This window comes from Anas acuta, chromosome 7 (assembly GCF_963932015.1).
Source record: "Anas acuta chromosome 7, bAnaAcu1.1, whole genome shotgun sequence".
In the NCBI taxonomy this organism is placed as follows: Eukaryota; Metazoa; Chordata; class Aves; order Anseriformes; family Anatidae; genus Anas; species Anas acuta.
In genome coordinates, this window is record NC_088985.1 from 22,800,437 (window position 1) to 22,818,218 (window position 17,782).

The 17,782-nt window shown below is 34.5% G+C and overlaps 1 protein-coding gene across 15 annotated transcripts in view; it reads left to right on the forward strand.

The window, feature by feature from the left end:
- The window catches only part of DNTT (DNA nucleotidylexotransferase), a 180,036-nt gene that overhangs the window by 65,363 nt on the left and 96,891 nt on the right, over positions 1–17,782 (forward strand). For 4 of the 15 annotated variants that reach the window (XM_068688146.1, XM_068688143.1, XM_068688145.1 and 1 more), the window contains exons 3-6: positions 3,636–3,781; positions 7,838–7,917; positions 11,291–11,465; positions 17,589–17,717. In XM_068688146.1, the coding sequence (XP_068544247.1) occupies positions 7,844–7,917; positions 11,291–11,465; positions 17,589–17,717 (378 nt within the window). In that variant the 5' untranslated portion in view covers positions 3,636–3,781; positions 7,838–7,843. Of the gene's footprint in view, positions 1–3,635; positions 3,782–7,697; positions 7,918–11,290; positions 11,466–17,588; positions 17,718–17,782 lie in introns of those variants that run through there. The other 11 variants (XM_068688151.1, XM_068688148.1, XM_068688150.1 and 8 more) reach the window with 5 other exon arrangements.

Genomic DNA, 17,782 nt, shown 5'->3' on the forward strand with positions numbered 1-17,782 from the left:
TTACATTTTCTTCTTTTCTAAGCTGATTTCATCAATCACCATCATCCAGCTCTCACTTGAGTCTGCGTGGCACAGACCGGTGGTTAAGGCTATAAGAGTGAAGAAGCACTGTTTTCCTCAATGCCTCATGTAAAATCAGTAGTCTGGACTAACTACCAAAATCTACAGGAGTTTTTCTCTAAATCCTCCTATTTGACTCATTTGCTTTTAGACAATGAAAGTCCACTGACAGTTCAGTATCAGTTCTGTGGTGCTTGAATCAAGCTCGTAGAAGAGCAGCCTAAAACTCCTGGCAATCCAGCTGGGTTAGAAAATACCTATGGAGTGATACTGCCAAAATAATTGTTCTTGGGAAAATGATATCTTTGGGGTTTGTAACCAGTTACCTGCATTCCATAACCATTAGCACATACTTTCTTTCCTCTAACTTGGCTTTGTTTTACAACTTTAACTCCACATAATTCAACACAGTTAAACAAAGCAGGAGCTAAATCTGTCTGTGTATCATTCTCGTATTCCTGACACTTTGAGTTTCAGTGCATTGTAATCCACATAATGGAATGCCAGCAGGAAAAAAAAAAAAGATATTGAATTGTTTCCTTAATAACATCACAAAGCGCAAAATGACTAAATCAAAATGCCTTTAAATTATAAACAGCATGTATTTTTAGTAAACTCTTGAGTAAATTGTAGCAGAACAGCATTTGCAAATAGACTTATTAGCTTTATATCCTTCTTGCTTTCATGCTTTATGATATGTAATAATAATTAGTTTAGCATAGGAATCAAGAATTATTATGCTTCTTTCTTAGTGTAAGAGAAGTTGAAGCTTGCTGATAGAAAATTCTGCAGTTCAGTGTGGTCTTCTGATTTGTTATTGAAGTATTGAACTAGCAGCTTTATTCATAGCTGTGTGATTCAACGTTGGGTCTGGCTTCTTTTCATGCAGCAGAAAATTAGCTTTTGTTTCTTAAAACTAAATCTCTGCAGCAATAAGCACAGGAAAGAGAAGTAAAGCTCATAATACAAAGTAGTATCAATAAATTACTTCAATTAGACGGAATTATACCGTTTCTTTGGATAATAAAAATGTGACAAAATTCATGCTGACATTTCCTAATAAGCAGATACGCATCATAAAATAATAGCACAATATTCGTATCTGTGATTTAAGAAGTCAGAAAAATGACTTTAAAGTTTATGATCTTAAAAACAACTAGGGAGACTGTAGTTTTCTAATAAAGATTGATCAACATGTTCAGAGTTAAATAAGTATGCAAGCCGAAACTGGGCCAGGGCTTACAGGGGCTATCTGAAACTTAGTAGTATTACATTTTCTATAGACTGGAATGATGGAGCCAATCTTGATTTGTATGGGAAAAGAATTTCTGGTTGCTTTGAGAAATGAATTTTTATGCAGTTGAGAAAAAACACCTTTCAGTGTTCTGAAAGGTAGAGCTATCAGATCCACAGTGTAAAATAAAGAATGTTTAAGTATTTTGTGATACTCTAAGCATCTGCCAAATTGTAGGTGAAGTTAGTAAGAAAATGACAGAATGCTTTTGTAGAAACTGAGTCTAGAATATTTTTGGATTTTAAAAACCAGCTGGATGAAGCAAACTCTTTCCTGCAATATTAATGGTAATTAATATTACCCAGCTACGTTACTTCTGCTGCAATTAGTTCTGCATTAGTGGAACTCAGGACTGCAATATGTCTGAAAGGTGAGAATACTGCCCTGTTCCACCGTGCTTTCTGGCTCCTTTCATCTGATATTTCTAGAACAAAAAAAAAACATTGATTTTTCCATTCACTTGCAAAAGTTATAACACATCATTCAGATAAACACCTGTTTTATTTTGTTTCTGGAGGTAACACAATATGTGAAATGCTCATCAGGAGTCTTTTTTGCTTTTCTGGTGCTAGTGATAACATTTTTTTCTACAGCTGTTTTTGATGGAGTATACAGAAAGACCACTGTCAGAACTCACCATGATGTTAACCATTACCTGTTGATTTTGCTCAGTAAACTAGTAGGGGAGATAAACTTTCTTATTTTAGTGTGATGTACATAAACTTGTGAAAGGAACAAGGAGATATATCATGTAATGTTATCAGAGATATATCAGATATATATCATGTAAGTTTTTCTTCTCTCTGCAACAACATTATCTATAGTACTTACTGTTATTTACTCCTCTCTTTTACATTAGCTGGTCTGATTATCTCCTCAGTTTAATGATGTGGGAGCTGCATGCCAAATAAGCTTTCCTGTAGTACTGAATATTGAGTATATAATTGAAAGTTTTATAGGAAATATAGAAACAGCCTTTTCCAGTATTTCATTATTCTGGGTTAAGTGTATTTCTCTTTATTAGATGCATCATGCTTTACTATCTGTAAATTTAAAAGACATAAATGTCACCCGTACAGATGTTTGCATTTTTTGAGGTGTAAGTAGGCCTACAACTGCATTATTTGCAGTTACTGCAAGACGCATCTATTGTATGAACTGGTAACTATTGTAGCAATAAATTAATGATAATATAATGATATATAGTATAATGATAATACCTGGCCAAATTACCTACTACCTTGGCAGTATTGTACTAGTGGTGTAAGGGAGGAACTAAACTTACAGGATAAGAATTTTTACAGAGCATTCATTTCTACTATTACCTTTTTATATAAGAAGTTTCTGAAATGTCCACAGGAGCATTATTTGGTCATCTCTCAGATAGAAGTATAATCTTTTCAGCTGCCTAGGCATAAGCCATGCAACACAACTTGTGTGACACCTCAAATATGAAAAGTTGTTGGATATTTGTTAATTAACAGAAATGTCCTTAATACTGGCAAGAGTATTAATGGTATTAATAAGAGTATTAATATTAAGAGAAAAATTAGAATTAAGAGAAGAATTAAGAAGAATTATTAATTAATATTATTATTAAGAATTAATATTATTAGGAAGAATATTTAGAGTATTACTGAGAGAGTCTGGAAAACAGTACTTATTATCCAAAGGCCTTTACCTTTGTAAACTGTGTTTGGAAAGAGGTGTGTAGTTGCTCAAGGATCTGCCTGACCATGTACATTGACAGGATTATGAAGATATATCTATTTGGTGCTGACAGGTTCGCAAGGCTTTCATGAGACTACAGTATAAAGAAAATCACTGATGCACAAAAGCACAAAAATCACTGATGCACCAGCACAAAAATCAAAGGATAGCCCAATAACAATCACAAGAAGGAACAGCAGCTGCCATTAGCAGAGTAACCAAAGAATGCAATTGCAAGCGTTGTTATTGAACAGAGAGACTGAAGGCAGAGTGGAAATAATAGTTTCCATGGAATATAGACATACTGGCACGGGAAGGAAGTAACTCCTGCCAGGATTTGTCACCAATTACTTTTCCCCATGCTGTAAGGGGGAACCCTATTGCCCTGTTCTATTGTTCAACAATGTGACATCACTCTTTCCTTGTTTTCTCAGGAAGGGCTTAGAAGTACAAACCCTTTCTATAAACGAGTCTATAACATAGAGTCAGTTAAAGAAGCTGTCAGCTCATTATATGATTTCTACATGGTCAGTTTCTGAGGTATGTCACTAAATTCATTTTTCTTATTCAGGTTTTCACCTCCATTTTGGAAAAAAAAAAAAAGAAACAATAAGCAGCTGTTCTGATCATGTACATCAAAAATGTACATCTGATAACAGCAACTACAAGATTTCATGTCCTCTGTATCTTACGTGACAAATGCAATGATACAGCCAAGTAAGTACATTCAAAGTATACTATCAATTCATCAGTTTATACAAATTCTTGGTCACCTGGGTGTTTTAAGGAGTTTATCATTTCCAATGTGAATAGCTCAAGAGCATATATTTCAAAGTTCCTCCCAGAAAATATCATAGTGAGTAATTCAAAGAACATAAACATCAAAGGGAATAAAAGAGAATTGATTTTTAAAGGTATCTGAACATTCCCAGAATATATTTTTCAATGTTTCCTTATCTTTAATAATTGTACATTTATTCAAAATGCTGTAATCAAATGTGCAGCATGATGTTCTCTTTCTTTATGTTGTAGGCTACCAGGTTTGTTTACCATGCACGTTGTGAAAGAATTTATATAATAGTAAATGAAAGTGGAAGAAAAAAGGGGGAACTAAAGAAATAGATTCCCAGATACTGACCCTTTTTGTTTGATGGAATTTTAAGATATTGTTAAAACTTGTTGATTACCTACTAAACAATAATATAAACTTTCCACATAATGTGGGATTAAGGGTAGAAGCTTGAAGTGTTTGTGAGTCCATACCCTGGTAACAAGTGAAGAAGAAGAATGAATTAAAACAAAGGCTGTGCTTATTTCTAGAAGCTAATCTTCCTTCCCCCAACACCTTCCCTAAAAAAAATCAGGAGAAGCAATAGCCATGTTATTTGCAAGCACTGAGAGACTGGAAGAACACGTATCAACAGTGAGTGGCCTGCTTAGCCACTGAAAAGGCCAGAGCTCAAGCAAAAGCAGACAGTAATATCTAGAGAGGAAAAAGAAAAAAGAAAAATAACAGAATTTTAAATTTTCCATAAAATTGTTCATTGAGAAATGAACATTGAATTATCAAATATTTTAAAATAAAAAAAGCTAAGAAAAAATACTTTTTGTGAAACAATAGAGTGTGAAACACTGTTAAGCCAAGGTTAAATCAAAACCCAAAAATGTATGCAATCACTTGTCTAGTTTTTATTGATTGTGCTTAAGATATGCTTTCTCAAAGGTTAGTATACTGTAGAGCCTGATTAAAATCACCTGTCACCACTTCTGACTCTTCACAGGAAAGCTATAAAAAATGGGCAAGTAAGGTTTTATAAAATATTTACAACGCCATTCATATAAAAGCAGGGCACTAAGACTATCTGACAATAATCCAGAAGGTGCAGTGAAAGCATGTGTGAATACTGACATGCAGAGGAGTTGAACTGTGCTTTCCAGAAACCACATGTTCCCACTGTTTTTCCCCCTGAGGAACCCCTTTGGAGCTGGATCAGCCCCTTGCATGGTCAGGCCCATGTCTCTGCCAGGCACTGCCTATGGACTGCTTGGCTGACTGTCATTGGCACAGGCATCACAAGTGGTGATCACTTACAAACATCCCATTCCTAATCCATGCCTTTGATGGTCCACAACATTAATCCACAACAACATGAGAACAAAGATTTCCCTCCAGGGAAGCGAACCACCCTGACTCCGCTAGGAGTCTGTACACTGGAGGAACTGCACTGAATTGGAAAAAGTTTCCATGGTTTTAAGCTGCTGGTCATGCATAGTGAAGGTGAGGTGGTGCCATGATTCAGGTAATGGGTTGCTTTCCTTCATCATATATGACAGACACACTGTATTTGCCTTTTTTTTTGTAAAACATATTCTACTTCCTGTGTTACTGTCAAAAATATTATAGTGTGATGTTGTAGGAGAGCAGATTATTCGCTCAGCTGGGATTTGGAAATCTTATTAATTTTAGAATGTATTTTTAATAAAATTGCATCATTGGCAGAGACATTTCCATGACATTATACTGTATTTATCTGACAAAGAAAATCTTTTTTGCATTGGGTTGAAAGTCAGAAATTGATTTCCAAAGGAGTTGGATGCCTAACTGACCTTGATGATTTTGAAAATCCCACTAGGCCTTTGCATCTTTTTGGCTCCTAAATACCCTCAAAAATCTGGCTCAAGTGTTATTAGAGCAACACAAAGGAATAATAACTTATGTTTTTCATGCCCGAAGGGTTTTACTGGCACTGAGCATCTTCATATTACACTGAGGGAAATTATATTTGCATATTTGAGAACACCGAATTAATTATAACATAAAAAAGCCTTTGTTTAACATATGTAAAGAATCTGTTCTCAAATACCTTATTCCTTGTAGGGCTTGCGATAAAGTAAAGCATTTTACGAAGCCTATGAAGGCTGTAAAAAGAGATACATCCAGTGCTCAATGGATATGGATATAATTAGTATTATAGAAAACAGACATGGAGCAACCACAACAGATTGCTCAGCCTTAATGCCAGACCCATCACGCCTCATTTTTTTTCTTTTTTGCAATTCTTTTGCTTAAGCCTCTTAAGGTCTGCCTGTCCATTTTCCAGTTCCTATGAAAATATCTCACATAATTTAAAAATAACCTTGAAGTGATCTATTTTGACAATTTTAATGTTATGAATCAGAAAGAGGAATAGATATTTTGGCTTCTGGATTATCCTTAGGCAATGGAAGAAATGAATGGTGTCTAGTCTATGTACAGAACTATGTATATATTCTTTTTCATGGCCTCAGGAAGACCCCAGAGCTGAGAGCTCTATATTAATTTTTAATGGTTAGTTTCTATTCGGATGAAAACTGTTTCTTTATATCTGTGATAATACAGTTGAAGCAGCATGAGATATAGGGCTGGGAAAATGTCAGTAATACTTTTTATAATTTAAGCTTAAACTCATGGCCATAATTGAAGGAAACAGGTTTTGAGTCATTTTTCCATAACTCAGAATTTATATCCATCCATGATAAAATGACTGAAAATAAAATTGATAGATCTGACTTAGGCAGGATTTTCCACCTTGCTTCCTCTCCTGAACATGAGCAATGAGAATTGCAAGTTATAACATTTCTGACACATTCTGAAGGACTCGCAAAATCCAAATTCTCTGCTACAACAAAAATAAAAATCCAACTTGACATAGAAATGGGGCTATTTACCCCTGAAATAGTTTTTGTGCTGAAATAGATGCACATACAGTAAACTTGGTTGTTTGCATTCATTTTGCACTGATGGAATTTCAGGGCCATATCTAAATGGGCCCAACATGATGAAATATATCTGCAATAAATTCTAGCGAAGTCCTCTGATGACTAGTATGCCATGCTCTAGGACAGGATGGGATATAGCTTCCATAATCTTCTCTGTAGTTTGGAGGTCACTGGATGCTTAAAAGCAGAATTATTCTCTAATGTATATGCCACAGACAGGAATGTATTCCAGGGCAGGTAGTAGAAAGCAATGATGGCAACATATGCCAGAGTTATAATTGAAGACGTCTCTAACAATTTCTCTGTCTTTCATTACCTTATTCTCAAAACAGCAACAGATTTATTTAATTGTAAATTCAGTTTCAAAAGCTTTTTTTTTTTGTCCTAAAAATCTATTCCCTTTCTAATCAAATAATTAATCACACAGACATAACAAATGTACAGATGGTTTTATAACATTTGTATACTGTTATTAAGATGATAGAAATAATTTATTTATTTATGTATTTGTTTATCAATCTACTGAAACTCCGTGTGCCCTACAATTTGGAAAATTGAGGTTTGGGGGAAAAAAAAGTAAGCAGAAACTAATGAAACTGTGCAATTAAACTAGTTGAAGCTGATTTTCCTGTAATCAATATTGTTTGGATAAAGTCTTTACGGATGATGGATGTTTTAAGCAATTATATCATATTTGCATCTCTTTGGAGTAGTTCTGGGCAAAAGTCCTAGGTGGTAGAAAAGAAGTAATGTTTTCTGCTCATGTAGCATCTGTTCTTGATTTCAGAGGGGAAACAGAGGAAAATGACTTCAATGGGTGGTGACATTAAGTACAGCTGCTGGCAGTAAGTGTGTTAGCTCCCTTTCTTTCAAGTGAAAACATTTCTACCTTGCATCATGGATAGGATCAGAACTCCAGCTTCCCAGAGGAAGAGGCAGAAAGGGATGCATTCCCCCAAATTTTCCTGCAGTTATGAAATAAAGTTCAATAACTTTGTAATTTTTATTATGCAGAGAAAGATGGGGATGACCAGAAGAACCTTTTTAATGGAGCTGGCAAGAAGCAAAGGTTTCAGAGTAGAAAGTGAACTAAGGTAGGAAAATGTTTATATATGTAGAAATAACATGCAGGAATGGTGCTTAAAACATTCTTATTTAATAAATGCAGTTATACGAGTGACTGCAGTTGAATTTTTTGCCTATGTATTTTGTGGATATACTTTGCTCTTCCCAGTATAATGATGCTTCAGGATTTCACTCTGTATTGCTAAAGCACAGTTCATTTCTGTTACCTTCTGGGCAGAGAGCAAGCAGAACGCAAAGACTAGCAAAAACTCTTACTTTTTACCTCTAAAATCAATGGTTCCAATTTATCACAGGTCTGTCAATTTTGATATGTTTGCACTTCTCAGTGTGCTGCAGCTCGCATGGAAAACAAGAAACCTAAGCTCTGAGCTTGTGAATGTCTTTCATGGGATTTGTGTCTGTGCATTTGTATAATTTTGCAGGAAGAAATGAGTCATGTCTCTAGCTCATCTAAATGGGTCATTGTTTATTTCTGTCTTGATATCAAGTTTTTTTTTAATGTTTTTTTTTTTTTTTTTTTTTTTTTAATTTAACAGCCACTACCTGAAGTGAAAAAGAATTACACGTAAATATATCAGCATGGAAAGTGTGGTGTGTTGAGGGGGCATTTCTCCACATCATCCTTGGTATTCTAATATCTAATCTTTTTCTGAGTAATACACTGCTGTGAGGTTAAGAATTACTGGCTAACGCTTTGGTACAATCTGGCAGAGCTCTGGAGGAAAGGCCTAGGAATGAAATATCACAGATGTTGCATTTCAGGGTGACGATATACTCCAGTGGCAGACTTATAATATGGTGGTCTTTTGATAAACCTATTCATTTTGAAAGAAGCCTTCCTCCAAATATTGCTTTTCATGAGCATTAGTTATTATGCAGTTTTCTGAAACCTACATCATTATGTAGGTTTTTTGAGAAGTTGGAAGAAAAAGAAGTATTGATCATTTCTCTGGATCTTTTTGCATATAGCATGCAACTGGGTCTTTCCTTTAAAAGATTATTTCCACAGATTTTTCAGTCTCATCAACTTTGAAAGACCAGGGAGGAAACAAGGAAGAAATAATTTGTAAAGCAAGATTTAAGCAGGTATTGAACAGAAGTAGGCAATTAGTGTCTGATACAAAACTAATAGAATTTTCAGGAAAAAAAAAAATAAAATGGGCTCTTCTAAGTCCTACATTAACAATCCATTGAGGACTGATTAAAGTGTTTTATCTGGACTGCTGTTGACACAGGTATTTATTGCCAATGTTTCAGACTTTCTGCAAGTTGTATACAACCGAGGTGCTATTTAATTTCAGCTTAGCTGCTACTGGATGAAAAAGAACTTGATTTTTTTTTTTTTTTTTTAAATGCCAGAGAAAATGTTAATTTGTTACATTTTGTGCCAAGAAGGTGGCACAGCTGTACAGGTACCAGAGGAAACTGGTGCACAGCAACTAAACAGCTGCTGCAAGTGTAGTGATGGCAAAGTTCCCAGATCTGCAGCTTGGCACAAATACATTACATATGAATATTTTATATAAAGTGAAATAAACCACAGGAAGCAGAAGTTCTATGTCTCTAACTGATTTTGTTTTACTCAAGTGAGGATGTGACAGTTTAATTAAAGTAGAACTTAGTAGGATTAAGTAGTAATAAAAACAATAATATTTCATAATGTCACCTAGCCTAGATTTGCTATCTTTAAAATTAAAATACATTAGGCATTTTTTTTCAATGGACTCTGTTCCTCAAGTTGCACAGTATGAAGAGAAAAGAATTGCACTATGCTGCGTCATCATTTGTATTTTTAAAGCATAGCGTATTCTATGCATTATGTATCTGTCCAAAATATAGTACAATTAATGCACTGGAGAATTAGATGATAAGTTTTCTATGGTAAGACTCCTCAGCATTTGTCTTTGTGGCTGGGAGATTTAATAAAGTTAGTGATTATTAGTGTGAATTGGGGTCACAGGGCCAAGAGATTTTGTTGTTTTCCTAGGAAGTATTTTGCTTTGAAAGGTTGTACAGCCAATCTGTCTTTAACACTTTGCACAGGTTATTTTAAAGTCCATACAAACCAGCCATCTCTTCAGTGGTGCCTTGTCTTGGAATGGCTTGATGGCTTAAATTCACCAGGTTTTATGGAAGGTCAGCAATGCAATCTGTGAAGTTAATCAGGACCAGGCTCAAGGTCCCTTTGAAATTTACTGTACATGCACAAAGTTGTCACCAGCATGGGCTAGCAGGAGGATACAGAGGCTTGTAAATGGAGGATATTGCTCTCAGAAGAATTCATGGTGAAAGTTTCAGCTTCTTTGTTGACTGATTTCAGTTAATTTTCACATAGATTTCAGAGATACTGAAGTCCTACAAGTTTAATGAAAATGAAGCTTCTTCCTTTATCTGTTGCTTTTTTTTTTTTGGGCGACTTCACCCTTCTGGAGTGTTTGTGGAGGGAAACACTTGGAAGTACACTCTTAAGTCTTCCTACCAAGTTAGTAGTCTTTTAAACTTACTGAGGAACATCAGTGGGCTAGGTAGAAATTTACAGATCACTCCAACTGTGTAATTTTTTCTTGAAATGTAAACTTTGCCCCTGTCCATTCTTTCTTAGCAGAAGGTGCTGAACTGTGTCTTTTTCATTGTGAACTATCATGGAATTCTTCCAAAAGTTATTCTAATAAAACAATCTACATTTAGTATGTAAACTTCTTGCTACCATATTTATAAGCAATGTACACATAACCGCTAAATAATTTATTGAGCCAAAACTCACTGAATTTTTTTATACTAGCTAAACTAGGATATCAGTCTTGTAAGAGACTGGCATCTTAGTAGCAAAAAAGTGCTCTTTAGATGCAGTGCGTAATTTGTCAGATTTAGCTCATGAACCTTTGGCAGTAGCTTAATGTAAGTAGTGAAAAATTAAATTTCCAAAAAATATTACTAGCTGCAAATCTTTAAAGAATGATTGTTAACAGAATTTTGAATACTGGAAGGCTTTTCTTCATTGACTGGGAATCTTGGGAGAAAGGTTGTCAGGTATTGTAAAGCAGCCTTTTCATTATAATATGGCTTGTGCAAGCCAAATATTTTCATTTGCAAAAAGATGTGTAATAAGATAGACTTACAACAGTCAAATGATGCCAAAAAAAATAAAATGCTGCACTTACAGGAGTTGTCAGGCTAAAGTTTTTCCTCAAAGCAGATTCAGTGACTGGTATAGACATATTGTGATATGAAAAAGCATCCTCTTCCCACATCCTAACATATAATATATACAGCAATTTTCAGGTAGTGTGTGGGAGGTAAATACAAAAATAGCAGTTCCATAGCTGTGTACAGTTGGGTTCAGAAAGAAAAGAAAACTTCTTTTTCTGTATTTCTTGATAGTGATTCTGTCACTCACATTGTGGCTGAGAACAACTCTTACCTAGAAGTGCTGGACTGGCTGAGAGGACAGGCTGTGGGTGACAGCTCCAGGTTTGAATTACTGGATATTTCATGGCTCACAGCCTGCATGGAAGCGGGAAGACCAGTTGATTCAGAAATGAAATATCGCCTCGTGGTAAGACAGATCGTTCAGTGTGAATGCAGTGTCATTTAAAATGAATGACTGTGATTAAATTACTATTATTTTTTAACCTATATACATACATAATCATATTGTGTTACAATTTCATTATTTAAATACATTTTGCTCTACAGTTATATAAGTAATTCACGGTTTTAATAAATTAAGATGAAGATATTCTATACCTTTTCGAACAGCCAAATATTAGTGTCTGGTAATGCTGTTACTGTGCTCTCACGTTACAAACTGAAATAATAACCATATGCTATTAAAGTGGAAACATCCGTCAATAAACTGCATACTTTTGTTGTGGTACTTCGGTGTTTCCACCAATACTTCAACATCATGGTAAATGTCCCACTGAGTTGAATGCATTTTCATGGGCTTCTGCTAGAATAGTTTGCATCTTCAAAATAATACAAAAACGTTAGAACCTTTGCTGTTCAGAAGTGATCAGGTAACTGCTAGCCCTCAAAGGAACTCTGAAATCAAGGTTGCTGGAGTTTGTGGACATACATTTACAAAGTTGGCACCATAGAGTAAAACTGTGATATGGAATAAAGGTATCATTATATTTCATTATCTCTCAATGGGAGCAGCAAGTTGGATGCTATTATGAATTGCAGGCTGATTATTCAGTGAACAGTGTTTGACCTTGAAGCAATGGATGACAACACTTTCCTGAGGACGATATCTGTCAAAATTATGTTCTTATTTCTCAAATTGGGGCATAGTGTGAAACACTGATGTGCAGTACCCCCAGTACAGACTGTACTCCCACCACAACTGTGCCCAGTGATGTCCACAAGTGCTGTGCACAGCGTGACAATAGCACATGCCACTGGGCCATGAAATAGATACTGCGCTGTGCCAGGGTTAACACCTTCCCTTGTCTTGCAATCATGTGAGCCTCGTGCTGCCAATGGATTGGACATGGACTGGTGAAGAAATTAATTCATGCATCAGGAGAGTTAGAATTCTGATCTAATGCTTCTCTGAAGTGAAGGTTTCTTGCTGATTTCAGAGGGCCTGGATTAGATTCTGTGTGAACAATGACCCTGCTTCAAAATGATAACTCTGAATCATGTATCACAAAAGGTGCAGTATGTTATCTCTTGCTAGGCATAGGATGCCTGAATATTAATACAATATTCAATACAATATCTCACTGTTTTCTTCTTCTGATTTTTAAAGTAAGAAGAATGATTTATAAATATCACCCTTTACCAATAAAGCATGTAGCTTCTGATTCATTTTTAAGTCATATTTCATTGCCAGAAGCTGTTCCGCAGGACTTTACTTATAGGAATTACTGTTTAATAACACTTCCAAAATAATAATAATAAAAAAAATGAATACACCAGATGGAGCTGTCACCCTCAGATGCAGCATAATTCTGTAACAGAATATGTTTATATTTGCAATCCTTCCAAGGAAGTACTTTTGCAGTATATTTGTAGTATTTCCAGTGAATCTGCTGAAGGAAGAATATACTAAAGAAATTAATGCAAAACAGGAAAAAAAACTAGCCTTGTAAATAATGCACTGTGTAATCTCACAGAAAAAAAGCTATATTTATGAAAATATAAATATCGGGAATGCAAAAAACATCTCTAAATATGAACAACATCTTGTGAACTTTGCTGAGAGATTTACATTAGGATTAAAAATTAATCCAAAATGCTTTTTATGCACATTCTTAATTGTAGCAGTCTTTGAAAACCTATGCATTCCGGTATTATGGGAAATATATTTTTCCCTTTTCAATGCAAGAAATGCCTTCATCTTTCTCCAGAATGTCTCCGACTGTGCTAAAGCTTATTATTGTTGTTATTATAATAATTATGATAATAATAATTATCAATTTATGATAAGACCTTAATATATAATATAATAATTTATATATAATTATTATATAATATATAAAATAATTTATGTATTATGTAATTTATATAATATATATTGTTATAAAAGAATTACATATTATTTTATATATATAAAATTCCTTTTGGAATACTATTAGAGCAGAAACTTCTGAAAAAAAGTAGCAGCACTGTCAGGAGATCATGATTATACTTGGAGACTGGCTGTTTCTATTTTTATAGAAACAAAGATTGCATGCTTATAAATGTAGAGTGCAATTAGCAAGCCAGTGACAGCTGTAGCATTCACTTTAAAGCTTATAGTTGAGACCAGTCTTAATTATACAGTGGCTCTCAAATTATAAACATTTTTGTAGAGCAATCAAACAAGGAAGAGAAAAGAATTTTAGAACTTTAGATAATTTAAAAAATAATTTTAATATTGCAGTGTCACTGATTTTTATTTATTTATTTATGTTCCTGACTGAACAAATAAGGATTGAAGATCAGGTTAATATTAAGTACTAGACTAAACTTGTACATACATGTATGTAATTTAATTGTAATTTCACCTAAAACAAATTTGCTCCGTTATGTCAGTCTTGTACAATGTGAAATGAAAATGAACTAACAAATATTTAGCTCATTTTGAGGAAAAAGAAATGGATTGAATGGTTGAATGTTTTGGGTGAAATCTCATTGGATGTGAGTTCATGGTAAAATTCCCATTAATATCAATACCAACATAAGTTCATCTGTAGTAGCTTATTTGGAAGGTGTTCTTCCTGCAGGACATTTGTTTTAATGCATTGCAGAAAAGAAATGTCCTCCATGCAAAATGAGGAATAAAGCCAGAGTTACAGACCATTAGCTAACATTAATTATAATTGTCGTTAAAGGACATCTTTCTCTGATTGTGAATGATTGGAGAGATGCTCTGATGCTAAAATGATTTATAGAGTATAAAGGCTGAGTGACCACATCTAGGCTGGTCTGAATTCTTGGTAACAGTTGGCTTTTATAATCATAAGCCATCATTTTATTCCGTAGGCTACGGAAGTGTTGCAGCAGAATACCTGTTTTAAATGGAAATCTAAATAGTTCTCAGCTTGAGGAATGATTTTGTCCCACTGATATCTTTAAGCGAAGAGATACCTTCCCTTCCACAAGCAGATGGGTTTTCTGGACAGTAGCACCACAGGAACAACAAAAAGTATGTGAAGACATCCATAGGCTAGAAAGTAGTTCTGTTTCCTGGGTTATGGAAAAGGCAGAGGTAGAGGGGAATATTTCAGAGGGAAAAAAGAAAAGAGAAGAACCAGTGGGTTGGCATCCTCAGTAGCCTCATGAACTGTGACTGTCTCTCTTCTGCCTTTTCCTCAGACAGGACCTAAAAGTTAGTTATTTTATTCTCTTCCCTTTCTTTCTCTTCCTTTACCTTCCCTCTCTGTCTTTTGAAAGGCAAACAGATTTATTTCCTTAAACAAAGGATCTCCCTCCACATTGGGAAAAGGAAGTATCACATTTTTTGATTCCCTACCATATCATGTGACAGGCAACTCACATTTAACATTTTCCTGAGAGTCTCACTCTGTTGCCTTGTGAAAGAGAGGCTCTAACTAATGGAAGAAATCTTTCATACTGACAAGTCAGAGTTTCTCAGAAAATAAAATGAAACTTATAAACTAGCTGCCTTCTCTTCATAAAATGCTGGATATCAGCAGACTATTATTTGATCAATGCTGTCTGGATCAAAGCTGCTGGCTGTTGAATTATGTGGCCTGACACAGCCTGTAGTATCTGCACACCTCATTCACTGCTGCTACATTTTCACCCGTTCTTTGTTATTTCTTTATGCCATTATATTTTGTGTATTAAAAAAAAAGAAAAAAAAAGATTTGACAAAGAACACAGGAATCCCCTACAAGTTTAATTTTGTACCTGAGCCTGTGAAAACTAATGCTAGTGGTACCACTCGTTCTTCTGCTTCTACCATACGGAAAATGTCGCTGTGAATGAATGTCAGTGACATCCACTGTTACTGTAGGCTGGATGTGAGGTGCAAATGCACTAGCTCTAGCAAGTAAGTTGTCCGTGTTTGGATATTTTTCAGTGGCTGACCCCGTATAGTTAACCATAATTTCTCTTTAATGTAATGGATAGTAATGGATATATTTGCAAAAAAGAATTTTGAATGCTTGCTTTTTTTTTTTTTTTTAATAATTATTATTATTTTTCTTTTTTTTTTTTTTTTACAATATTGGTAGTTGTTCCTTCCCAGTACTACACATTATTTTGAGGTAATGTGAGTTTCCAGGATTCTTTGTAATACACTGTAATTTCCATTCAACTACATTTTAGGATTGTTCCATAATCTGTACAAATAGTGTTCTCCCATCTGTTCTTCCCACCGAAAAGCAATGTAAATCTTGTTTTGCTGAAAGGAGGTTATCTCCATAGTTCTTATGCAGGCACCATAATATTCCCAAAAAATCACATTATAGTAATTGCAGTTTGCTAGACATCTTTGCTGTTGATTTCCAACCCAAGTTTCTTTTTTCTTTTCTTTTTTTTTTTTTAAATATATAATCAACTCCTGCTAATTAAAAGTATAACCACTGCTGATTAAGAAAAACACTCAAATAACTTTGCTAAGGCAGGAACAGAATGTTTATGTGCTAGTCTATAAACCTCTTAAATACGTAGTTTCTGCATTTATTTTTCAGTCTACAATGCCAGGTAATGTTACATAAGGGCTCTTGTTCTTGTGTTGATAACATGTCTGTGTGCTAATGAAGATAGCAGCTTATTATATATTCTATTCAGTAACATGCTTTTCGTTCCCAGTCTTTTCAGCTGGCACTATCATTTCAAGCAGCATATTAACTGTAATCAATCATAGTTTATATGATTTAAAATCAATTGCTAAGTATAATTCATGAAAGCGTGCAAGAGTGGATGAATAGTGCTGTTGATCCTGACTGAAAACCATTTTGTTTATTCCCAAGAGAGGTCTTACATATAAAATAACTTCCTTCCTTTCAGCATATACTATGAAAACTGCCATATAATTCACCATTCCTTCAGCTATGCAAGCAAATGCCTTGTGTGTGTGAATACTATTATTTAACTGCTTTGAATCAGATACAAAGGCAATTTAGCGTGAAATTATATGTTGTGTGTGTAGGGGGCACATACACGTATTTCTAGGTTTGCCTAGCACAGATGTTATCTTTATGCCTGCGTTTCTTTTTGATAAAGGGGAGGAAAGGGTTATCACTCCATTGTTGGGGTGAACATTTTCTCAGTGTATCCGTGTGATATATATTTTTTTTTTTGTTGAAAGATTTCCCTATGGTTTTTGGATGGTGGAATGCAATAAGTTTGTGACAGATCTGCCAATGTTTTTTTAGACAAAATGACAAATAGCAAAAAATTCACAGAAATGCTGAGAACACTTTGAGTGTTTCCAAAATATTGCAGATTTGGTCACTTCCACTGAAAGCAAAGGAATTAAAGGACTGGAAATATAAAGCAGCAGAAAAGATGCTGCCAGGTTGTCTTTTCCAATTGCTCACTGATCAGGATACTCATACACATATATATATATTTATATATTTAGTCATCATAAGGCAAGCACTGGCTATTGGATGAAAGCATGGAGATGATTCTTCTATGGCTGCTTGTAAATATTTCATTTTTTTATAATGATCCAAAAATAGAACATTTAGCTGAATAAATACAATCCAAGCCAAAAAGTTTTGTACTACAAGAAGAGAGTGTGGTTTTTAAAGTCATATAAATGTCAACCACTGAACCTAGATACAGACAAAAAAAAAAGTCAGTTATTTGTACATCTTTTTTTTCCTTCTGTAACATCCCTGATTTGGTATTGAATCATCTAGTGATTTATGGAAAGAAAAGTTCTGTTCTTTCAACCTTATTACTTTTTGTAGTTTTAAAATTTTACTTCAATAACAGTAGTATTCACCATGTAGAGAGATGTTTGACAGTGCCGTTGAAAACTTTCTGCAAGAATTTAAAATGAAAGATATGAAGAAATTAAGATAAACTTTTAACGTCAATGAAGCTAATGTGAAATTAAATATTTTTTCCTAGGAAGGTGGTAAGAGCATTATTATTCTCTAACCACATTAAAAGATACTCATTTCGGGCTCAAGGAATATATTTTTGTTATTTTAAGCTATTTGGCAGATGTGCTACCCTGTGACCCTCCTTTGTTTATTCTTATTAGGAACAAGCAGATCGGTATCCTACTTTGAATACACCTGAATCAGAAGTGCCATTGTTCACTGCAAGCAAAGTATCTCAGTATTCATGTCAAAGGAAAACAACTTTAAATAACTGCAACAAGAAATTCACGGTAAGACATATTCCATCCATGAATTAAAAACTAGGATAAGTAAAATAATTAATAGAGTACTTTTG